This window comes from Cherax quadricarinatus, chromosome 9 (assembly GCF_038502225.1).
Source record: "Cherax quadricarinatus isolate ZL_2023a chromosome 9, ASM3850222v1, whole genome shotgun sequence".
In the NCBI taxonomy this organism is placed as follows: domain Eukaryota; kingdom Metazoa; phylum Arthropoda; class Malacostraca; order Decapoda; family Parastacidae; genus Cherax; species Cherax quadricarinatus.
In genome coordinates, this window is record NC_091300.1 from 26,909,617 (window position 1) to 26,935,432 (window position 25,816).

General features: G+C 43.4%; 1 protein-coding gene across 3 annotated transcripts in view; it reads right to left on the reverse strand.

Moving 5' to 3' along the window:
• LOC128685942 (protein sax-3-like) overlaps positions 1–25,816 on the reverse strand; it is a 1,098,442-nt gene that overhangs the window by 294,746 nt on the left and 777,880 nt on the right. For all 3 annotated transcript variants that reach the window (XM_070083369.1, XM_070083370.1, XM_070083368.1), the window contains exons 6-7: positions 23,586–23,852; positions 22,767–23,252 (exon numbers count right to left, since the gene is read on the reverse strand). In XM_070083369.1, the coding sequence (XP_069939470.1) occupies positions 22,767–23,252; positions 23,586–23,852 (753 nt within the window). The remainder of the gene's footprint in view (positions 1–22,766; positions 23,253–23,585; positions 23,853–25,816) is intronic.

Genomic DNA, 25,816 nt, shown 5'->3' on the forward strand with positions numbered 1-25,816 from the left:
ATTACGCCATGATCGCATTTGTCAAATGCTTTTGCAAAGTCTGTGTATATTACATCTGCATTCTGATTTTCTTCCAGTGCATCCAAGGCCATATCATAGTGATCCAGTAGTTGTGAGAGGCAGGAGCGACCTGCCCTGAACCCATGCTGCCCTGGATTGTGCAGATTTTGGGAATCCAGGTGATTTACAATCCTGCTTCTTAGCACTCTTTCAAAGATTTTTATGATGTGGGACATCAGAGCTATTGGTCTATAGTTCTTAGCTAATGCTTTGCTGCCACCTTTATGGAGTGGGGCTATATCCGTCGTTTTAAGTGACTGGAATTTCACCCATGTCCAAGCTCCTCCTCCATAGTGTACTTAGGGCGCGCGAGAGGGGTTTCTTGCAGTTCTTAATGAAAACAGAGTTCCACGAGTCTGGGCCCGGGGCTGAGTGCATGGGCATGTTGTCAATGGCTTTTTCGAAATCTATCGGAGTTAGGGTAATGTCAGAAATCTGGCATACATTTATGGAGTTTTGAGGCTCATTCATGAAGAAATCATTTGGGTCGTCGATCCTCAGACCGATTAGTGGTTCACTAAACACAGAGTCGTACTGGGATTTCAATATTTCACTCATATAGTGTCAGAAATCACAGGCAGTGTCAGAAATCACAGGTACAGTGTCAGACAGTGTCAGAAATAACACCTACAATGTCAGAAATCACAGGTATAGTGTCGTCACACGTACAATGTAAGAAATCAAAGGCACAGTGCCAGAAATCCCTAGTTTTGTGCCCCAAAAAAATAGTAAGTAAAATAGCAAAAAATCGAGTTTACAGACAAAAAAAAATGAAAGATTTATTGCCAAAAACCAATGGAAGATTCCTTCCCAAAAATCGTACAATACACGCAGTATATATATATATATATATATATATATATATATATATATATATATATATATATATATATATATATATATATATATATGTATGTATGTATATATAAGTCGTGCTGAATAGGTAAAACTTGCAATTTTGGCTTAAATAGCAACGTTCTTCTTGCCGAATAAGGAAAGCGAAAATTTGGGTATGCAATAATTTAGCAAAAATCATTTTGAACCTAAGAAAAATATATATTTCATTGTGTTTGTTTATTATTAAATTATTATAAACTTATCTAAAATATATTTATTTGGATTAGGCTAAATTAAATTTAGTTTGTTATAATAAGGTTAGGTAAGTTTTCTAAGGTTCTTTTGGTACAAAATTATTAATTTTTACATTAACATAAATGAAAAGTATATATATCTTTAAATGTAAAAAAGAAATTTTTTTAGAAAGGACTTAATTTTAAATAAGTTCTTGCTAATTGACCAGTTTTACCTTTTCGACACTACATATATATGCCGTTTCTTATATATATATATATATATATATATATATATATATATATATATATATATATATATATATATATATATATATATATATATATATATATATATGTATATAAATATATATATATATATATATATATATATATATATATATATATATATATATATATATATATATATATATATATATATATATATATATATATATATATATATATATGATAATATTAACATAAAATTATAATACAGAACTGTATTCATTAGATGTAAATATAGAATAAAGTTGACTGGAAAACCCAGGATTAAAAAACGGTATTAAATCCAGTTGGCAACGGAATGTTTAGGCGGTTCTGGAAGGGTAACGGGAGATGAAATCCTGTTTGACAATAGGATTAAGCTGGACTGAGATGACGTACAAAAATGCATTTAGGTTGTTCCCAGCGGCAGAGGGAACCCGATGTAGCACGGAGGGGTGTGTTTTGTTTATATGGAGGGAGGGAGAGCGGGAGAGAGAGAGAGAGAATTGACACTGTTGCTAGCATTAAAAAAACGGTACAAAATCGAGAGGGGTAATAAGAGATGACAAACTAGGCCAGAGAATAGTAAAGGAGGGAAGCTAGTAAGATGGAGGAGGAGAGAGCTAGCAAGAAAGGGGATATAATTCTGGAAAAGGGAGTTTGATGCGAGTAAACGTGGAGAAGAGAAGAGGGTACAGGATGAAGAGGTGCACTGTACAGCGTGTCTTTCATCACGTTTTAAACTGAGTATCTTTGATAGGTTTCTAGAATTTTTTCAGCTTCCGCAGCCCGTCCATTTGCCAGGCTTCCCTGGTGTTTGCCTATCAGCCAGACTGTTGTTGCTGGCGGCCCGCCGCCTCACATATTCATCATAACTTGGTTGATGCGGCATCTGGCAGAGATATTAACGGAATTCCCTGCCCTGAGTGATGCCGTACTCCAGTCGAAAGAGCACAACTGATTTGAACAGGGTCATCATAAGTATTATCTCTCTTCTGAACGTTCTGGTCATCCATTCCGTCACTTGTCTAGCTTTCTTAACATTTGCTTTGTCTTCTCTAAATGAGAAGTTTGCTAATATTAAACCCAGATCCTTCGCTTTTTTTGCCTTCTTCTTCGTGGTCATTCTATATCGTCTCTCTTCTGAGTTCCTTTTTGTATCCACATTTGAGCAACTGGAGTTTGTCTCAAGTGACTATCGTGTTATTTTCTACTGCCACTGGAAGACTCTGTTAATGCTTTCTTGCTAATTTTCTTTTAGGTATCTTTTACTGAGGATACTGCCAAGCTCTTTTCCGTATGATCCGTAAGATGATGATGCGAGGCTGTGGCAAGTGTTTTTATTTGCATTTGCCCTTACGATCATGAACAACAAAGGCGCCATGTTTGTGGTTTGGGGGTTCTGAGCTTTTCACTTTCCTAATGCTAGATTTTGTATCGTTTGCTGCTACTCTGCGATTTGTCAAAAATTTAATATCCATTTGCTTACTTTTCCTGTTATACCAATTGACCTCATTGTATGTGCTACCACTCAGTGATCACATTTGTTATGTGTCCTCGTAAATTCCATCTTCTTTTTGATTTCCTTCCAATGCCTCCGTAATCCTGACGTGATGGTTCAGGAGTGACAAGCACGATCTCCCCACTACATATATATTATTTTTGGTGTTTTGAGTAAGCAGACTTTGCTTTTCCCTAGTGTAACTGGACGTCTTATCACTCGTTCAAAGACTGACGATGAGTTAGGTTAGTGGTACTAGCCTATAATTTTTTGGCAATGATCTGCTGCCTCCTTTGTGAAGAGTAACTACGTTTGCTCTCTTCAAGTCGTCTTGTTTTTCACTTTTATCTTAGTTCTTTCTAAGGAAAATATGAGCGCTTATGCTCGTGGTATTTTATACTTCCTTATAAACAATGAACTTCATGAATCCGGCCCAGGAGCTGCATGTGTGGCCATGTCCATTTCTTTCTCGAATTTTATGGGATTACTTCATATGTCAGATATGTGATTTATAAGGACGGCCGGGTTAATGAAAACAAAATCAACATCAATCATTCTAGTCCTGTTTAGTGGATTACTGAACATGGATTCTTCACTCTTTTTTTTTATCCGCAGTGTCTGAGCCACGTCTGACTGATGGACCAGTTCTACAGAGTTCTACAGAGAGGTTTAGCCTAGGCTGCCGCATACTTGTTGAAATATTTATGGTTTTCATGCAATTTCTTCCGTATGGTAAGAATGTCTAAGTTTCTGGTCTGTATCTGCAATCCAGCGATTTAGATTTGCTTTCCATCTCTATACCTTTCTTACCTTTGATGAGTTCCGAGAATTTTTCTGTTACTGGAGCCCGACCATAGGCCAGGTTCGTCGCTGTGGCAAAATCTCGTTTTAAACTATTCAGTAACACTTCTTCATATTCTGTACAAACTTCTACGTTCTTGTTCTCTACATTTCGTGCCCTTAATGCTGTGTTATCCTACCTGTTTAAATTACATTAAAAAAAGAGAGATTGTTGATGTTACTTTTTCTTCGTCTAATTGGGATTCGTAGCTCTTGTTTCCTGGAAGTGTGGAACTATCAACAACAGTCTCTCTTTTTTTTTTTTTAGTAAATTACAATACCCAACACTATTTTTCATTAAATGTAGAAACGCGCCATACAAATATTAAATGCATCCAAACTAAACATGAAAGCATAAGTAACGTCGCCTCTGTAACATCATCTACTGTTCGTAACCTCACGAGACGCAAAAGCAATAACCATAACGCAGTAGTAGCTGACGTCTACGAAATTCCAAGTCTCGGGTGTGACAAGATTAATGTAGGAGAAACGTCACGAACTTTAGGTAATCTTGTCAACGAGCACAAACGCGCAGCCCAAACTCATAAGAACAATATTATGTCCGTCATGGGCATTCACATAATCATCTGATGATATTTTCTAATTCCGAACTTATGTTAATTTAAATCGTTTACGAAACTATAAAAGGAAATATGAAACAGATCTCATCTTGAGATCTAACACTGGCAGAATCCTTAGGAACAAAGATATTGAACCAGGTATACTGGAAAGTACTACTAACTACTAAGGTACGCCAGTAAGCACTGCTTTTAAAATATTTGTTTATTTGTATTAACGCCTATTTTCATCTCTCTCTCTCTCTCTCTCTCTCTCTCTCTCTCTCTCTCTCTCTCTCTCTCTCTCTCTCTCTCTCTCTCTCTCTCTCTCTCTCTCTCTCTCTCTCTCTCTCTCTCTCTCTTTCTCTCTCTCTCTCGTCTGGTGCTAGCACCAGATTCGACAAAGCCTGCTGCACTGACTTCAATTGCTGTTTGTGTCTCTTCATCAACTGCAACTAATTTTGGTTAGATTAGATTAAGTCAGATTAGGTTAGGTTAAGTTAGGCTAGATTAAGTTTAGCCATTTTAAATTAGTTCGAATCATGTCCTTCCGGTTATTTTACTCTTTCTCATCTTTCTGGACCACATCTCTCTTCCCACCCATCGTTTCACCTTCGTTATCCCTCTACCGGAGTACTATGTAGCTTACAGGTGTATTAACTCGACTTACAAATTCAAGTTCCCGGGCTCGATTCCCTTGAACAGAGAAACATATGGGGAAGCTTCCTTGAGCCCCTATTGTCCTCGTCACCTTGGCATAGCCCTAAAACGAAGTAAAAATCACTGAAAGAGCATTCTTTCATCTCAAAAAAATTACGATATTTGCTTTTACCAAATATTACAAGACTCCTGTAACACTCGAAACACAAGAAGTCTTCAGCATCCCCTGCAACACCTGTGAGTCTGTCTACGTAGGTCAGACTGGACACTGGAAAACCATTCGTTGAGTAAGTGACCAGTAAGATGTGACCAGTAAGAAGTGATCAGTAAGATGTGATCAGTAAGATGTGATCAGTAAGATGTGATCAGTAAGAAGTGATCAGTAAGATGTGATCAGTAAGATGTGATCAGTAAGATGTGACCAGTACGAAGTGATCAGTAAGAAGCGATCAGTAAGATGTGATCAGTAAGATGTGATCAGTAAGATGTGATCAGTAAGATGTGATCAGTAAGATGTGACCAGTAAGATGTGACAAGTAAGATGTGATCAGTAAGATGTGATCAGTAAGATGTGACCAGTACGAAGTGATCACTAAGATGTGACCAGTAAGAAGTGACCAGTAAGATGTGACCAGCAAGATGTGACCAGTACGAAGTGATCAGTAAGATGTGACCAGTAAGAAGTGACCAGTAAGATGTGACCAGTAAGATGTGACCAGTACGAAGTGATCAGTAAGATGTGACCAGTAAGATGTGACCAGTAAGATGTGACCAGTAAGAAGTGATCAGTAAGATGTGATCAGTAAGATGTGATCAGTAAGATGTGACCAGTAAGATGTGACCAGTACGAAGTGATCAGTAAGATGTGACCAGTAAGAAGTGACCAGTAAGATGTGACCAGTAAGAAGTGATCAGTAAGAAGTGATCAGTAAGATGTGACCAGTAAAATGTGATCAGTAAGATGTGATCAGTAAGATGTGATCAGTAAGATGTGATCAGTAAGATGTGATCAGTAAGATGTGACCAGTAAGAAGTGACCAGTAAGAAGTGACCAGTAAGATGTGACCAGTAAGATGTGATCAGTAAGATGATCAGTAAGATGTGACCAGTAAGAAGTGATCAGTAAGATGTGACCAGTAAGAAGTGATCAGTAAGATGTGACCAGTAAGAAGTGACCAGTAAGAAGTGATCAGTAAGAAGCGATCAGTAAGATGTGACCAGTAAGAAGTGATCAGTAAGAAGTGATCAGTAAGAAGTGATCAGTAAGATGTGACCAGTAAGAAGTGATCAGTAAGATGTGACCAGTAAGAAGTGATCAGTAAGAAGTGATCAGTAAGAAGTGATCAGTAAGATGTGACCAGTAAGAAGTGATCAGTAAGATGTGACCAGTAAGAAGTGATCAGTAAGAAGTGATCAGTAAGAAGTGATCAGTAAGATGTGACCAGTAAGAAGTGATCAGTAAGAAGTGATCAGTAAGATGTGACCAGTAAGAAGTGACCAGTAAGAAGTGATCAGTAAGAAGCGATCAGTAAGATGTGATCAGTAATATGTGACCAGTAAGATGTGACCAGTACGAAGTGATCAGTAAGATGTGACCAGTAAGATGTGACCAGTAAGAAGTGATCAGTAAGAAGTGATCAGTAAGAAGTGATCAGTAAGAAGTGATCATGTAGAAACGGTCGCTAGTGCTTTCCGTGAGCATGTTGTTCTTCGTCATACTTGCCCACGTGTCCTTCTGTCAGACAATGGGTCTGAGTTTATAAATGGCATAATGCAGGATCTTTGCTCCAGATTCAACATTCATCAAGCGCCAGTAGCTCCACGCCACCCTGCGAGTAATGGTCTTGCTGAACGTACAAATCGCAAAGTCCTGGAGGTGCTCAGAGTAACCGTTAACCCAAGTTGTACTACATGGGATGAGGCTATCCCAGATGTTCAGTGTACATTAAACTCCTCCCTCAACAGCTCGATCGGTGAGACACCTCATTTTGCTTTGTATGGCTATGACAAGCGCTTACCATATGAAACTCTGTTTACTCCACCTAGACCTACTTACGATACTGATAACCCCAGTGTAGTAAAGATGAGGACAACGCAGTTTGTCTTCCAGCGGGTACGAGAGAACCTTATGAAAGCTACTGATAGGTTCACGTCTGAGCGCAATGCCCGCGCCAAGGAAAGCAAAGTGGAACCAGGTTGCAAAGTTATGTTGCTCAACCCAGTGCAGACCCCAGGTATGCACAAACTTGTCCCAAAGTTTGTGGGTCCTTACCGTGTCCTACGACAGCTCCGTGGCAATAAGTTCGAGGTGAGGGAGATTGCTACGGGAACTATCAAGGAAGCCCACCTTGATCACATGAAGTATGTGGACCATATGCAGGCCGAAGTAGAGCTGGAGGCGCGTGCGTTGCAACGCCACGATCAGACTAATGTTAGGGACAAACCGTCTATCCCTTCTCCCACTACTACTGGTATGGAAGACGGCCCAGTAAGGCTCCATACTTATGGCCTGCGACCCAGGACAACAGTACATTTCTGTGACATTGACGTACCTACTGACTTGTCCGACTCCTACGCTAGTTATGCTAATTGTTTGCTTGCAGAAATGGGTATAAATGCACACACATTGTATAGCTAGTCGATAATAGAGTCAGGGTGGACAACATCATGTAATTATGTAAATACTTTTGGAAGGGTACCCAGAGTGTAATGAATTCCATGGATATAGTATTATTGTATGTATGTGCACCAGTATTTTATAACTAAAGGAAAAAAAAAAAGAAGCCTGTATTACGGTCAGGGCAGTGCTGCCCTCCGAGTTACATGTCACACCTTAGGAAATGCTACTGTCAGTCATTGTTTGCAGATGTGAGCGTGCAACAACGTTAGTAGACGAGTGGTCAACTGATGTTCAGCCCTGCGGACAACCTGTATATAGAAGATTTTAGTTCCAGTGCTGACGTCTCCGGGCTCTCTACTCGAAGAAACAGCGCGGGCAAACCAGTTTTCTCTTCCCCTGGATGGGAGAGTTTTTTTTTTGCCTGTTGCATTTTTTTTGTCCATTTTTTTATTTACTAGTCAGCGAAAGCCAGTCCCTCTCTGGGGTAGCTAGTGTAATTCCTTTATACCTATGGGCCCACCAGTATTGTCGCGTCGGGACGACGCGAGTTGCGTGGCCGAGCAAATGTAGACAGCCTGTACTGTCAGAGCACACAGCCTAGCCGTCTGCTCTGACTAGTTCATATTTCGCGCCACTCAGGTGCTGCCATCTACAGGCCTTGCCACTTCAGTATGCCCAGACTTTCCTCGCTCTCACTCACACAGCGGCCTGGCATCAAGACACAAGTACTCCCAGCTCTCTCTCGTGGGCATGGCCCTGCCCGGGCCATGGGCACAAACACACAAGCCTGTGTAACCCACCACTACTTATCAATAAAGTAAGAAGCCTCTGAAGACGTATATCATTTAACCACCGCTTACAGCCTACCAAATAACCCCCATTATAAATGGTGACAGCGGTGCTCACAGCAGTTGTGTTTGCCTGGAGAGGAGGAGGAAGAGGTATGAAGTCATCTTCACTTCATCACCCTACACAAGAAGCATCCGTCTCTCAACGAGTTATCCTGATGTCGTGTCTGCACGTTTGAGCATCCAGACACAGGTACAAGCAGGATCCAGCCGAAATTTGCCGAATTTCTTCGAGAATTGTACGTGGCGTCCCAGCGTCTCACGCTACAGTGTCCCACGCTGTTTCTCAAGTCACGTGTTCAGCGTCACTTGTATGTTGCTGTTGTTGTTCAGCTCAGCACAGCTGTTTCAGCAAGCCAGAGGTGAGTTTTGTGGTGATTTCTGCGTCCAGTGTGAGCTTCTCCACGTGTTTGTGGGTGGAGGAGGAGGAGGAATGGCCAGATGCCCGCCCTGCCATACACTCACGCACGCTCCTCGCCACCACACTACCATACACTCACCACTGCCCACTCCCTCTGCTGTGTTTTCTGCTGTTTTTCGTATGAATTCATTGCCAGTGCTGTGTATCCGAGTGCCCGAGGCCACTCGAAGCTACGTGGATTACGACGTCACGTGGGTGTGGGCGATGTCACGTAGACCTACAAAGCCACGTGAGTTACCAGATGTCCCAGGCCTCATGCTGTGGTCTGCTGCCCGCATCACATCGACGCCACCCACGATGCTGCCCGACTTCATGACGTCACGATGTCTCTTGACGTCACCTCACGATGTCTGCCTGACGTCACCTCGAGATGTCTGCTGACGTCACCCACGATGCTGCCCGACTTCATGACGTCACGATGTCTGTTGACGTCACCTCACGATGTCTGCCTGACGTCACCTCGAGATGTCTGCTGACGTCACCCACGATGCTGCCCGACTTCATGACGTCACGATGTCTGCCTGACGTCACCTCGAGATGTCTGCCTGACGTCACCTCACGATGTCTGCCTGACGTCACCTCGAGATGTCTGCTGACGTCACCTCACGATGTCTGCTGACGTCACCTCACGATGTCTGCTGACGTCACGTCACGATGTCTGTTGACGTCACCTCACGATGTCTGCCTGACGTCACCTCGAGATGTCTGTTGACGTCACTGCTGCTGACATCACCTTGCGACATCACGCCTGACATCACATGATGTCACATCGAGTGTTCTAGTAATTATTTCAGGATTGTCGAGAACAATGAGAGAAGATATATGTCGTGTGTTAATTAATTCCTCTCAGTCAGTGTTCTCACATTTTAGAATATGTCTTAGTGTCAGTTTTATGCGCAGAAAAGCATCATTTGCTAGTTAAGCCATGTTGTACCGTATGTACAGCGGTGTGTTTGTAAGTTTTCCGTGTGTCCAGTGAGGTCTGTGGTCAGACCCTTGAGTTGCACCACTAAGTCACCCACCCGCCTGACCAGTGTTTGACAGCTGATTTCTCAGCCCTGAGCGTATGAGCCCCCTTGTACAGAAAGCTTTTATGCTCGTCGCTCGTGTTGTTCTGCAGAATCGTACCTGCTACGATTCCCATCGAGATTTGTTTCACTTCACCTCCAGACCGTCAGAGTGCAGTTATATTTAGAGAAACAAGTCTGGGGACGCTTAGACTAACCTCTGCTATAACTCCAACTGTCGAGAGATGATACTCGTCAAGCCGCAGCCAGCCCTGTCGGCAGGCGCTGTGTCAGCCTCGTGTCACAAGCTTCAGTGAGCAGCCTGCACAAAGATGATGTCACTTTGACTGCTAGCTCGCTCACTGCAGTCTGGTGTATGATGTTACGACTCCCAGATGTTTCGCCCAGTCGTCTCTGCCACGACTCGCTCCACAACTCGCTCCACGCTCGCCGGCAGTGACAGCCCAGCGACAGTACCAGTCGAGAAGTGTCCTTCTGAGTCGCTTGCCAGAAGACTTGCCCAGTTGCCGAGTTTTGTCGACGCCTCACTCGAGGGCACCAGCATGTCGTGCCCCAGGTTGAGTGAAAACCTGCAGCGACTCCTACGATGTCTGCTTCACCGTTCCAGAGGAGACCGTACCCTGTTACGTCACAGCTCAGCCGCAGCGATGTCTCCCGTGTTGCAGTATCTGTCCAGACGCAGGAAGGCGTGCAGTGATGCCCATCGACGCTCACTGCCTATGACCACGATGTTTAGCACACCCCACATGTTTTTTTCTTCCCTCCCTGTAGGAAGTTTTTTTTTCCATGTCCATATGTATATATATGTTTTTATTTTGTGTTCTGTGCCCTGTTCCTACGAGAGAGAGACCGAGTTTCTTTTACTACCAGTATTGTCGCGTCGGGACGACGCGCGGTAGGTGGCCGAGCGTATGTAGACAGCCTGTACTGTCTGCACAGACAGCCCATGCTGTCTGCCAGCTTAGTTCATATTTCGCGCTATGCTGGTGCTGCCATCTATAGGCCTTGCCACTTCAGTATGCCCAGACTTGCCTCGCTCTCACTCACACAGCGGCCTGGCATCAAGACACAAGTACTCCCAGCTCTCTCTCGTGGGCATGGCCCTGCCCGGGCCATGGGCACAAACACACAAGCCTGTGTAACCCACCACTACTTAACAATAAAGTAAGAAGACGTATCATTCACACCCCGCTACCATACTACAAAACAAGCCGTTATAATCAGTAAGATGTGACCAGTAAGAAGTGATCAGTAAGATGTGACCAGTAAGAAGTGATCAGTAAGAAGTGATCAGTAAGAAGTGATCAGTAAGATGTGACCAGTAAGAAGTGATCAGTAAGATGTGATCAGTAAGAAGTGATCAGTAAGAAGTGATCAGTAAGAAGTGATCAGTAAGATGTGACCAGTAAGAAGTGATCAGTAAGATGTGATCAGTAAGAAGTGATCAGTAAGATGTGATCAGTAAGAAGTGATCAGTAAGAAGTGATCAGTAAGATGTGATCAGTAAGAAGTGATCAGTAAGATATGACCAATAAGAAGTGATCAGTAAGATGTGATCAGTAAGATGTGACCAGTAGGAGGTGATTAGTAAGATGTGACCAGTAAGAAGTAACCAGTAAGATGTGACCAGTAAGAAGTGACCAGTAAGATGTGACCAGTAAGAAGTAACCAGTAAGATGTGACCAGTAAGATGTGATCAGTAAGATGTGACCAGTAAGAAGTAACCAGTAAGATGTGACCAGTAAGAAGTGACCAGTAAGATGTGACCAGTAAGAAGTGACCAGTAAGATGTGACCAGTAAGAAGTGACCAGTAAGATGTGACCAGTAAGAAGTGACCAGTAAGATGTGACCAGTAAGAAGTGACCAGTAAGATGTGATCAGTAAGAAGTGACCAGTAAGATGTGACCAGTAAGAAGTGACCAGTAAGATGTGACCAGTAAGAAGTGACCAGTAAGATGTGACCAGTAAGAAGTGACCAGTAAGATGTGACCAGTAAGAAGTGACCAGTAAGAAGTGACCAGTGGATAACTCAGCTCTCTGCCTACACATGAAGCATCTAAACCACACCATGAAATGGAATGAAGACAACATCACATATAAAATCAATTCTCATATAAAAGAAAGGTAATTAAGTCAGCTCTCGTAGATTCCAAATTAAACTTCAACCTAGCTAAAAGTCAGTGGAAACTGAGTTCTCTTGCCACGTTCGCAGAGAATAAAACATTTTCGGGCTCTCAACATAACCGAAATTGGTTAGCGACTTTGCTGATTGGCAATAGAGTTGACACGACACCTGGCGGTTCAACGACCATTTATTGTGACATCCAACATGAATAAAACGCTCCACGAGTGTCCCATGCCTAATCTTGTTCCCATTTGGCCTCAAAAAACCTTCATATCATGCTTCAGCTTCCACTCCTACATTCTGCTGAAGAGGACCGCAGTTGGAGGTCGAAATATGCAAAAATACATTAATGTGTTTTCTTAGTCGATGGTGAGACTTCCAGTCAGCACTGACCAGTGTTCTTGGAGTCTGCTGGGACTGTGTTGTGGGGCTCAATGCCCTCGCGACCCAGTCCCAGACCAGACCTCCCAGTGGATGTCCTAATCAGCCAGGCAATTGATGCTAGATGTACGCATGAACCATAGTCCATCTAACGAGGAAATGAATTGAGGAAGTTATCCAGTTCCTTCTTAAAGACATCCAGGTCTATGTTGGTAATCTCGTAGTTGTTCTTTCACATTGAATAAGCTATCCTTCAGTGCGCTCACTGCACCCGTAATGTTCACTGAGGTATTTTGCACTGTATGCAGGTATGGGTCTGTACTCCCTAATTATTACCTCTTTATATTTTGTTCTATACTGATATCCGTCCTCCCAATACATTTTCCTAACTCTCCCTTTCCTATACAATCATTCCCTTTTCCTCTCACTCCCTTTCACCCTTACTGTCTCTTTCCTTTCTTCCCCCCTCACACCCTTTCTTTTTCTCCCTTCTCCCACTCCCTCTCTCCCCTCTTTGTCTCTTCCCTCTCTCTCTCCCTTCCTTCATCAGTACACTTGTGCGTCATCCTTAACAAGTACCACATGAGTAATTAAGATTGTTTCATTGTGCCTCTCGGTCACCAGGTGTGTGTGTGTGTGTGTGTGTGTGTGTGTTTGTGTGTGTGTGTGTGTGTGTGTGTGTGTGTGTGTGTGTGTGTGTGTGTGTGTGTGTGCTAGCCTGTTTCTCGTTCCATGTATATATGCGTGTACTATGGTACTCTCTCTCTCGAGAAGAGTTCTACTAAGCCAGAACTGACATCACTGTTGACTGCTTAGTCTACTGTCTAAGCCAAGGCCTAAGGAGAGGTTTCAATATTGACTGCCTATTCAACTAGGCTGTTACAACTAGTTGCCCATGACCCCTAACGGTTATCACATATTGGACTGGATACTAGTCCAATTTCCTCTTGAAAACCAGCAACTTTCCCTCCTCAGCAACATTCTTCTGCGTGGTACGGTGTCGACAGCCTTCTTGCAGTCCAAGAACAAGCAGCGCCGCAGTGTGCCCAGACTTGTGTTATGAGAGTGATAAAGTATTTCATGCTTCTGAGTCTTGGCTCCGCTAAGATGACTTTCGTTCTCTATCTTTCAAGGGGGAGGAAGGGGGGATGGCTTTGATGCAATAATACAGTCTTCATCCAAGGAATTGGAGCTATCCTTCCCTTCCTTGAAACAAACTCGATTACCACTCATAAGATACTGTATGAACCCTACGAGTTTAGTTCTTACCCATATACTACTACTACTACTACTACTAATAATAATAATAATAATAATAATAATAATAATAATAATAATAATAATAAAATTATAATAATTCCCGTCTCTGACTATTTATTTGTGCTTTCCCAATTAATATTTTCTTCATTATACTGCGTGTGATGTTTGTCTGGGATGTTTGTCTGCAGTTTTGTGTCATCTGTATCACCTCTGTCGAAGACTGGGATTACCTTTGCTCTCTTCAACATGTTCGGTGGATAACCCGCTTCTGTTCATTTCCTGAAGATTTTGACAAAAATGATGCGCTCAAGGGTGCTGTCCCTTCCTTCAGTATCCACCGCGATACTGAAGACCCTTGTGTCTTGTTCTGTCCGCAGTTACTGATATTACCTTCGCATTCTGTCTGTCTGTCTATCTGTCTCTCTTTCTCCCTTTCATTACCATCCTTCCACTAATGCTCCCATTTTCTTTGGACTTTATGGTCGACCTTCCTTTTTAATCCTGTATTTTTTATGTTCTTTATCGGCCATTGATCCTTCCCCTTCATTCTCTATACATTTATAGACAGAATTTGCGAGTATCCATCTATTGTGCTGGTGTTGTTGGTGCTTTTTTTTGGCTCTTATTGGCGTCTGTTATTGTAGGTGCTTTTTGTTGATGTTTGTTAGACATTGTATTGTTGTCTTTTGTCTGCTTTCTTTTTTATCACTGTCATTGTTCGTTGTTGTCTGTGACTGTGTGTCAGAGTATATCTGTTATTTTCTTTCTGCCAATGTCTCTTATTAATCTTTTGTTACTGTCTGTTGTGTCATTTTCAGTCTGCCATCTGCCTCTTATTGTTTGTAATTGTCGCTGTTTGTCATTGTCATTGTCACTGTCATTGTCATTCTCACTGTCATTGTTTTCATTGTCGTTGTTTGTCACTGTTTATCACTGTCATTGTTTGTCACTCTCATTGTCATTCTCATTGTCACTGTCATTTTTTTTATTGTCGTTGCTTGTCACTGTCAATCTCTCACTGACTCTCACTGTATGTTGATTTTTCAAACTGTGCCACTTCCACTATCCTTTGGCCTACCCTTCCTATCTTATGCTGTCTTCACTCTGTTCTCTCTCGTATCCTTGTTTCTTTCACTTCCTTTCTTTCTTCTCCTCGTCTCCCATGATTTTTCTCTTATTTAACATAGGTATGCAGATTCTTTGTTGTTATTCTTCTCTTACTCTTTATTTTGCCCTTTTTTTGCCTTTTTGCTTTGTTTTTCTTTCGTATTCTTCTTTCTATCCTATATTCGTCTTCATCCTGCTTTTACCGTCTCTTGCATCCTCTTATTTTTTTCTTAATTTGATTTCGCTTCTTATTTCCTATTTTCTTTCTGTCTCCCATTTGTCATCTACACTTTCTCTTCTTCCCGTTCACTTCCTTCATCTCTCAATCGTCTCCCTACCTTTACTAATCACTTACTTATTAGCCCTATCTTTATCCTAGTGTCTCAAACATTATTCTTCTCCCCATTATCCACTCTCTTCTTTGCAGCACCTTACTGTTCTCTTTCTCTTAAACCTTATCCTTTCTTCTTTTCTTCTATCATTCCTTCCATACTTCCTTCTTTCTTTTCTCCCTTTCCTCAACTCTTTTCTCTCATCCCTCACCTCCCATCTCACTTCTCTTACCCCTCTATCGTGTTCCTTCTCTCACCCCCTTCCTTCTTCCCCACCTCCCCTTGTTTCCCTTTGCCCGGGGACTCCGTGGGAAGAGGACCAGCTGCTCCCCTCAGAGGGTTCGTGGTCCTTGCCTTGGGTCTCCCCTCACCTCAGAGAACTCACTAAATAAACACGCCCGGTTATATGTTTTGCAATCTGTTATAGGGAAGATTATATGGGTATAGTGTGCGTTATACTGTTATACGAATTATACTACGGTAACTATAAAAGCCATGTTAATTCTGTATATAATGTTAGTTGTTACTAGTAGCACATATGTGTACATTGCTGCCACATATGTGTACATTGCTGCCACATATGTGTACATTGCTGCCACATATACATCCATTTCGTACATGGATAAAAATAGAGGGAATATTGGTCATGCAGGGAATGATTCAACATTATATGATATATTATACTGTTACATGGTTGGGTGTAGAGCAGTAACAGCCTGGTTGACCGGGTAATTGATAAGATCTGGCTGCGAAGGTAGAAGAACTCTTAAAACCAGCCACAGGCATATCACATGTATGGTGCAGGAAGACAACGCAAGAGTTGCCTCTATAAATTCCCGGCGAATCGCGTAATGAACTAGAATTTAATAGTTCTATGGGGGCTGTGTCGTCATGAACTAAGCAATATGTTTAACAGCAGCCATGCAGGGAGCCACTGCCGTCATGAGTGAAGAAATGGAAGCATGTTAAATGTTTTGCACTGGAAGGCTTCCTGATCTTTTTCGTGTCTCATGAGCGCTCAAAATGACAGGTAAATCTTATTAAATTCTTCTTACTCCCAGTACACACTTTACTTTCTTGTGGTTTTATAGTTTTTAATCTCTTAACATTTTCTTTCCCAAGGGAAAAATAAACTGGATTATTTTCCACACAGTTTTGTGCGTAATAAATGGCGACTACAATACCAGAAAGATGGGGGTTGGTGACTCCTCGTAATGAAAATTGTAAAGAAAAATAAAACCATGGATATTCTAAGGTTGTGGTATTGGAATGAATGTGTGTAGACGTAGTAAGAATACTAAGACTGACTGCTGATGTTGAGCGAATGATTAGAAGCTGATAACATAGCGATGAGTGGAATTACATTAAAGAGAATGGGACAGTTGGAACAGTGAGGAGTTTTAGCCATTAAATCGGGTGTAACTGAGGATGCTACAGAAAATAACAATTAGGAAAAAGAAAAGAAGGTGTAACTATAACTCCATAACTCTATAACTCCAAAAACTGTATGATTTAGAATACACTGGGACAGGAGACGCTGGAAAGTGTTTATACATCTGAATGCGAGAGGAGTGTACGAGAAATAAATATATTCTGGTAAGTGTTCAGTGAATGTTTGAAGAATTTTGAACCAAGTGTGAGGGTTATTATTGAGGGAGACAGTGCCAGTGGGAGACACTTTCGCCAAGGCGTAACACCAAAGTTTGGATTGCCTTGTGTATATCACAATTAGGAAAATTTAAGCGAGTTATGCTCAGGATGCTGCCTGTTTTCAGAACATGAAGACAAATATGTAGACGAGATAAAAAGCAGACTTTAATGAATATACTTCTGAACGAACATATTTTATTTTTCAAGAGCGTCTGGTGTCTGGTAAAAAAAAAATATCTAGACCAGCGGTTACGGGAAGTGGGAAAACAAATCTAACTGTCCGTAAGCCCCCCAAAAAAAAAAAAAAAAAAAAAAAAAAAAAAAAAATGAATAATTTAGAAGTAATGTCTATTAGTGAGAAGTATGAGGGACTGATGGAAGAATGGTTGACTAGACTGGAAATAATGATGAGAAGGTCGAGGCGTAGTGATGAGGACTGAGGAATGCAATGCTAGCGTGTGCAGCAGAAATTTGTGGTCGAGGGTAGGTGCATGAGAGAAGAGGAATGATTAGTGGAATGATGACGTAAATATGACGATGGAGATACTTTATGCCATACGAAAGGGCTTTACGATACAAAAATTTAGAAAAAAGGTGAAGATTATAGAGAAGGATTACAATTGAAGTGAGTGTAGACTGTGTCATTTGTTACTTATATAGACACCTATTTGGCAGTTTTTATCCTCGGCGGGTTGTACAACATTTATAAAAGCAGGTTGTGGAGGGCGGAAGAGTCTATCGTGGTGGTGCAGTAAATCCGTGAGACCTGTAATCATCTTAATCATCCTCTATCATAGTACTGAGTTAACCCTTCAACGGCACCGCCCACACCACAGTTTTAGTGGATGAGAGAGGGAGAGAGACTCACCCCACTAGTTCCTCTACTCCCTTCTATTCCTTTCCCATCCCTACTATTCCACCATTTACTCGATTTGACTTCTATCCTGTCCACAGCCTCCTCTCCCCACCTCCTCTCTCCACGTCCTTTCCCTACCACCTCTCCTCACCACACATCTCCCCAACACCTCTCTCCCCACCACCTCCCTCCCCACCACCTCTCTCCCCACCTCGTCTCCCAGCTTACACAAACAACTCGACTCTCTCCTCAAAGTCTCGTCGCTACTTAAAAATACACTCATAATAATTACAATAATAACCAGTGTTTCTTCTTGTTATCACACTTCCATCACTGAGACTTTTACACACAACATTTTCATGCAGTTATCTGGCTGTGATTACCTTGCCGAATCTGTGAGGGTAGGTCAAGATCTGGCTCCTGGGCCCCACGTCATTTATATGACAGACGGGGTTCATTTGTGTGGCGTGCACTTGTGTATGTATGTATGGAGTCAGTCCCAAGGTTTTATTGCCCTTATAGCTATAAAGTTGCGACTTTATTGTCAGTGTGGCTCACCTGGGTGACCAGGGTCCATCTGTGGCCCCTCCTTGTGGCCCTTCATTGTGCCCCTTCGATTTGTGTCTTCTTGTTCTGGTCCCTCCAATGTGTCCCCTTGTTCTGGTTCCTCCCATATGTGTTCCGTGTCTCTTTTCTTGCTTTTCCTGCCGCTTTTGCTATTACTTATTCATTTCTCTATCTCTCATTTTTCATGTTATCTATCATTTTCTTCTATCTCTGTTCTCTCTTTTTTTTTTTTTTTTTTTACACAGGGTTTGACAAGGTTAAGGATCCCTAGCTTTATTGACAGCTATTTACAGGTTAAGGATTCCTAACTTTATTGGCAAGCTAAGAGCTGTTACCTACATCAGCTCATTTGAAAGCATTTTTATTATTATGAGACATACAAGTAGGGAACAGGATGAAGTTGAGCCATCTGTGGGCCAGCATTTTCATTTGATCAACTGACTTTATCTCGTTGACATCATTATGCTGTACGAATGTGTTCCATACTCGAGTCATCCTGGGTATGTATGATCTCAGATGGAGTGATGTTCTGGAGAAGGGTACAGCCAGAGTGAAGTTGCTGCTTTCTGCCCGTCTTGTGGCATAAAAGCTTGTTTCACGCTGTCCTCGAAGTGGATCCAAGTGTGGTATTTTGACAATATTGGTCTTGTACATAACAGTAAGGCCACCCACATCCCTCCTATGTTGAAGGCTCTGCTGAAATGACAGATCTATCCAGGATGGGTCCAGGCGAGAGATGAGACGTCTTGCTCTGTTCTCTACTCTGTCAAGCAGTCGCAGATGAGAGGGGGGGCAGGCAAACCAAGAAAGTGGAGCATACTCAAGGTGTGAGCGTACTTGTGCCTCGTACAGGATCTTGCAACCCCTACTGTCAAGCAGATGGGAGATACGGCGAAGTGCTGTAAGCTTCCTGGCTGCCTTGTTTGCAAGATTTACAACGTGGTTCTTCATGGTTAGTTTGGAGTCAAATTTCACCCCAAGGATATCAACTTCTTCTCCAGGTGCCAACATCCTCCCATTCATCCTTACTACTGCACCAGCATTACCATCATGGTGCCTAGAGACGATCATCATTTGCGTCTTCTCTCTTTATCTCATGCCTTTCGTTTGGTTCTATCTCTTTTCTTACCTTATGCTCTTCTATCTATTCTCTCCCTCTCTTCTCTCTTCTCTCTCTCTCTCTCTCTCTCTCTCTCTCTCTCTCTCTCTCTCTCTCTCTCTCTCTCTCTCTCTCTCTCTCTCTCTCTCGCTCTCTCTCTCTCTCTCTCTCGCTCTCTCTCTCTGGTCGGCTGCGCAACAGATTTCTCAACATTCCTGGCAGTATTTGGCGTCTCGGCACACAGGGTTAATATTATTTTAACCAGCGTGAAGCGCTAAACCCACAGGCTTACCTGCTTCCCCGCGACTTGGGAATAGGAGGAAAAGTCCAGCTTTGTGAAACAAGGCGAGTGAACCGAGGATTGTGCCACTCCTCTTCCCTGTCAGGTGCGCCTTCGTGTGCCTGCGTCCGTGCAGGCGCGAGTGCGCTAGGCAGAGTGACACACACACACACACACACACACACACACACACACACACACACACATGTATAAATGTTCATGCATGTGTACCCGTATGAGCGTGAGTGTATGCGTGCATGTAAGCCATTATACAGATTCATGCGTGTAAATCAACATTTGCGTGTGTGTAGACCACACATGCGTGTGCACTGCGCGTGCGCGCGTGCGAATGCACGCTTCCCCACTGCGCACATGATCACTCAATTAAAAGCTTTAATCGCCAAATCCGGGGAAAGCCTCGCCAAACTGCACAAGAGGACGCCAAATCCTCGCCAAACTCCACAGCAGGACGCCAAAATCAGCAGGAGGAACTCAAAACGTCGAGGGCAGAGTTGTAGCTAAATTAGGATCCTCTGTAATTGTTATTTGTTCTGTGTGTTTGTTGAGGGATTATCTGACAGGGGTGTTGTGAAGGAGGGAGGGAAACAGGGGAAGAGAAAAAGGAGGGGGAGGGAGAAGAAAAATAAGTGGGAAATAGGGTGAAGGAGAGGGAGATAGAGAGATAGATAGATAGATAAATAGACAGATAGATAGATAGATAGATAGATAGAGAGAGAGAGAGAGAGAGAGAGAGAGAGAGAGAGAGAGAGAGAGAGAGAGAGAGAGAGAGAGAGAGAGAGAGAGAGAGATAGAGAGAGAGAGAGAGAGAGAGAGAGAGAGAGAGAGAGAGAGAGATAGAGAGAGAGAGAGAGAGAGAGAGAGAGAGAGAGAGAGAGAGAGAGAGAGAGAGAGAGAGAGAGAGAGAGAGAGAGAGAGAGAGAGAGAGAGAGAGAGAGAGAGAGAGAGAGAGAGAGAGAGAGAGAACGTGTTCATGAGTATGTGTATAAATTCACAGTTTACTCCCTTCTCATTATTCGGAGTCATGCAGCCATGTTTATGTCTTCACATAATGTTGTGCCACGTCTGAGTGCCAGAGTGAGTCAGCCGGGAAAGAGTGAAGAGTGCCAGACACTCACTCATGAGGTAGAGTGAACAATGCCAGAGTGAAAAGTGGTAGTGACGAGTGCCTGTTGCATGCACTGCAGGGATCACGCAAGAGTACAGTGCTCACTTAAGAGATTGCAGTGTTCACTAAAGGACTGCAGTGTTCACTTAAACATTGCAGTGTTCACTTAAACATTGCAGTGTTCACTTAAGGACTGCAGTGTTCACTTAAGGACTGTAGTGTTCACTTAAACATTGCAGTGTTCACTTAAGGACTGCAGTGTTCACTTAAGGACTGTAGCGTTCACTAAAACATTGCAGTGTTCACTTAAGGACTGCAGTGTTCACTAAAAGACTGCAGTGTTCACTTAAACATTGCAGTGTTCACTTAAACATTGCAGTGTTCACTTAAGGACTGCAGTGTTCACCTAAGGACTGCAGTGTTCACTTAAGGACTGCAGTGTTCACTTAAGGACTGCAGTGTTCACTTAAGAACTGTAGTGTTCACTTAAGGACTGCAGTGCTCACTTAAGAATTGTAGTGTTCACTTAAGGACTGCAGTGTTCACTTAAATATTGCAGTGTTCACTTAAGGACTGCAGTGTTCACTTTAAGGACTGCAGTGTTCACTTAACTGTAGTGTTCACTTAAGGACTGCAGCGTTCACTTAAACATTGCAGTGTTCACTTAAGGACTGCAGTGTTCACTTAAACATTGCAGTGCTCACTTAAGGACTGCAATGTTCATTTAAGGACTGTAGTGTTCACTTAAAAACTGCAGTGTTCACTTAAGGACTGCAGTGTTCACTTAAACATTGCAGTGTTCACTTAAGGACTGCAGTGTTCACTTAAGGACTGCAGTGTTCACTTAAGGACTGCAGTGTTCACTTAAGGACTGCAGTGTTCACTTAAGGACTGCAGTGTTCACTTAAGGACTGCAGTGTTCACTTAAGGACTGTAGTGTTCACTTAAGGACTGCAGTGTTCACTTAAACATTGCAGTGTTCACTTAAGGACTGCAGTTTTCACTAAAGGACTGCAGTGTTCACTTAAACATTGCAGTGTTCACTTAAGGACTGCAGTGTTCACTTAAACATTGCAGTGTTCACTTAAGGACTGCAGTGTTCACTTAAACATTGCAGTGTTCACTTAAGGACTGCAGTGTTCACTTAAGGACTGCAGTGTTCACTTAAGGACTGCAGTGTTCACTTAAGGACTGCAGTGTTCACTTAAGGACTGCAGTGTTCACTTAAGGACTGTAGTGTTCACTTAAGGACTGCAGTGTTCACTTAAACATTGCAGTGTTCACTTAAGGACTGCAGTTTTCACTAAAGGACTGCAGTGTTCACTTAAACATTGCAGTGTTCACTTAAGGACTGCAGTGTTCACTTAAACATTGCAGTGTTCACTTAAGGACTGCAGTGTTCACTTAAACATTGCAGTGTTCACTTAAGGACTGCAGTGTTCATTTAAGGATTGCAGTGTTCACTTAAGGACTGCAGTGTTCACTTAAGGACTGCAGTGTTCACTTAAGGACTGCAGTGTTCACTTAAGGACTGCAGTGTTCACTTAAGGACTGCAGTGTTCACTTAAGGACTGCAGTGTTCACTCAAGAACTGCAGTGTTCACTTAAGGACTGCAGTGTTCACTTAAGGACTACAGTGTTCAATTAAGGACTGCAGTGTTCACTTAAACATTGCAGTGTTCACTTAAGGACTGCAGTGTTCACTTAAGGACTGCAGTGTTCACTTAAACATTGTAGTGTTCACTTAAGGACTGCAGTGTTCACTTAAGGGCTGCAGTGTTCACTTAAGGGCTGAAGTGTTCACTTAAGGACTGCAGTGTTCACTTAAGGGTTGTAGTATTAATTTAGGGGTTGTAGTGTTTATTTAAAGATTGCAGTGTCAACTTAAGTGACATAGTGTTCACTTAAAGGATGCAGTTTTCACTTAAGACTTGCAGTGTACACTTAAAGGGGTGCAGTGTACACTTGAAAGGGTACAGTGTACACTTGAAAGGGTGCAGTGTACACTTGAAAGGGTGCAGTGTACACTTGAAAGGGTGCAGTGTACACTTGAAAGGGTGCAGTGTTACAGGCGTACAGTGTTTACATAAGGGGTGTAGTATTCACTTACTAGTGATGGTTAGGTCTCCAGCCTTGTTGGCCGAAATCCTCTTCCCGTCTATCCTAACGGGCGCCGCCCCTCGATACCACGTCAGGGTGGGCGTGGGCGGGCCCTGGGCGCGGCAGTGGAGGGTGGCGTGGGTGCGAGCGGGCAGGGTTTGGTTGGCGGGCGGGACGCTGATGATGGGTGGCGGGGCGTGGCGGGGTGCCACGAGGGTGAGCCAGGCGCGGGCGTGGGCGGCACCAGCTTCACTCACCAGAGAACACGTCCACGTGCCCCCCTGTGTACGCCGCACGGGCGTGAGCACCAGCGTCCCGTCCTCACCCACGTGGGCGTTCTCCCCCGCCCACCCCGCGCCCACCGGCTGCTGTGGCAGGGAGGAGTGGGTCCAGACGGGCGTGGGTGGGGGAGTGCCACGCCCGTAACAGGGCAGACGCACCGTTGTGTTCAGGATAACAGAGGTGTCAACGGGACCCGACACCAACATCGGCGGATCTGTCAATTAAAAAATATGTTAGTTCAACGTGTTCACTCAAACGTTCAGAATTGGTCTGCTTAAGCTTAACCAATTCTTCAGCTTAGCAAAAGCTAAGCTTAAGAAATGGTTAAGCTTCGATCCTCCATCCGCTAATCACTGCCTGATCCCTGAGTAGTTAGGCTGTGGGGAAAAATGGAATCTACCCAAAAAAAAAAAAAAGTTTGAAATACATTAAAAAATACGTGAAAATATTGCCAAAATCGTCCAAATCGGAAGGCAGGCTTGACGTACGGTAGGGAAGAGTCCCACCTATTCCTTACGTCAAGAGTCCGTCCGTCACCGGCACTTACCATAGACGGTGAGGGTGGCGTTGGCCACTACGGTGGCTACGGCGTTCTCCGCCTGGCAGATGTAGGCACCAGCGTCTTCTACCGTGAGGCCGCTGATCCTGAGAGAAGAGTCTGCATCCAGACGCGCCCGTCCCACGGGCATGCGTCCATCATGGCGTCTCCATAGGACGTGGGGACGTGGCGACCCTCCTACACGACAGCGAAGTGTAGCCTCGCCGCCCGTCACGCTAGTTACGTCGCTCGGCAGTCGTACGAAGAACGGTCGGACTGTCAGGGAGAGATTATTTTTTAACTCTCCGTCAGTCTGCCACCGAGGTAGGGTGATCCGACAAAGAAAAAAACACTTTCACTCTTATTTAATCACTATCTTGCCAGAAGCACAGTTCAGATGACCTTCCAAACCACTATCTCCCCACCCTTCCTTCAGAGTGCTGGCACTCTACCTTCCACCTTCAGGACTCAAAATCGGCTTACTGATTTCCTTGAATCCCTTCATAAATGTTACTTACCTTGCTGACACTCCAACAGCACGTCAAATTATAAAAAAAAAAAAACTTTGCCTACACTCACTCCCATCTAATATACACAACCAAACCTGTTGGATGTTTTAGCCCCTAGCACTCAGTAATTCCTTTAACCCCCTCCCTCCAACTTTTTCTAGGACAAACCCTACCCCACTTTCCCTCCACCCCAGATTTATATGCCCTCTTAGTCATCCTATTTTTTCTCCATGTTCTCTAAATGTCCAAACCACCTCAGCAACCCCTCCTCAGCCTTCTGAATAACATTTTTGATAACTCCTCACCTGATCTCCAAATTCCAGACTCCCTACATAACTTTCACACCACACACTGCCCTCAAACACGACATCTCTATAGCCCTCAGCCACCTCTCTGCAACATTCAAAACCCATGCTTCATGCCCATGCAACAGTATGGATACCCCATTTTGCCTCCATAGATAAAGTTCTTCGTCTCTCACTGCACCACTCCTTTCTTTCCCTTCGTCAACCCCATGGTTTACCTTATCTTTCGTAAAACCATCTGCCGACAAGTCCGCTCCCAAATATCAAAAACACCTTTCCTTCCTCCATATTCCCTCCCTCTGATCTAATATCAAATCTCTCTTTGCCCATATATTTTTTATTCTCTCATCACCAAGAAGGTGTTTCAGTGTAAGGAGGGTTGGAGGCTCGATCCTTCGTCCTGCTAATCGAGAGCTAAGCCCGAGAGGGATCACACAGCAAGTGGGAAATAGGGGGCAATCGGATTTAATCTAAGGAGAAAAATAGATCCAATTCCTTGGATCATGATCTCTTTACCGGCTTTAAAGGGGAAACCTTGTCTTCCTTCCATTTCTCTTTTTTAAGGGTCGAACGTAACAGGTAAGGAAGAGAGTGCATTAGTACCGGGAGGAATGATCTCAAAATGGAACGAGAGGAATGTCAGAAGAGCATTCAGTGCTGGAAGAAGGAACAGCCCCACAAAGCTAAAGAAAAGGCGAGAGGAATGTGATCGTGCGTCGGGGGTGAGAGATGAGATAGTTCCTGTTTCTGAAAGGCTGGCTAGCCAACCGAACACTAGCGAGATAGAAAAATGTCTCGTGAGCAGGTAAGATGACTCAGTGGACATCTCGCGTCCATTAGTGAGGAGGGAGAGAGGGAGAGGGAGAGGGAGAGAGAGAGAGAGAGAGAGAGAGAGAGAGAGAGAGAGAGAGAGAGAGAGAGAGAGAGAGAGAGAGAGAGAGAGAGAGAGAGAGAGAGAAAGAGAGAGAGACAGACAGACAGACTGGACATTGCTGGCGCTTTCGACCGGGTGTGGCACCAGGGCCTCTTAGCAAAGCTTCAAGCACTGGGAATTGCAGGCTCTACGCTATGTCTCCTCAGTGATTACCTTCATGGTAGATCTCTAAGTGTAGTTCTCAATGAAAAGAAATCAGTAAGACATCCTATTGGGGCAAGTGTTCCACAAGGAAGCGTGCTGGGACCATTGTTATGGAATGTCTACTTCACGACCTTCTTCATCTCATCAGAGAATCACATGCATATGCAGACGACTGCACACTGACATTCACTTATCCAAGAAAAGAAATGCCAGCTGCTCTAAGCTACATCAATCACCAGCTGAGAGCTATATCAGCTTGGGGAAATAGATGGCAAGTAACATTTGCACCTGAGAAAACGCAAATGATGATCGTCTCTAGGCACCATGATGGTAATGCTGGTGCAGTAG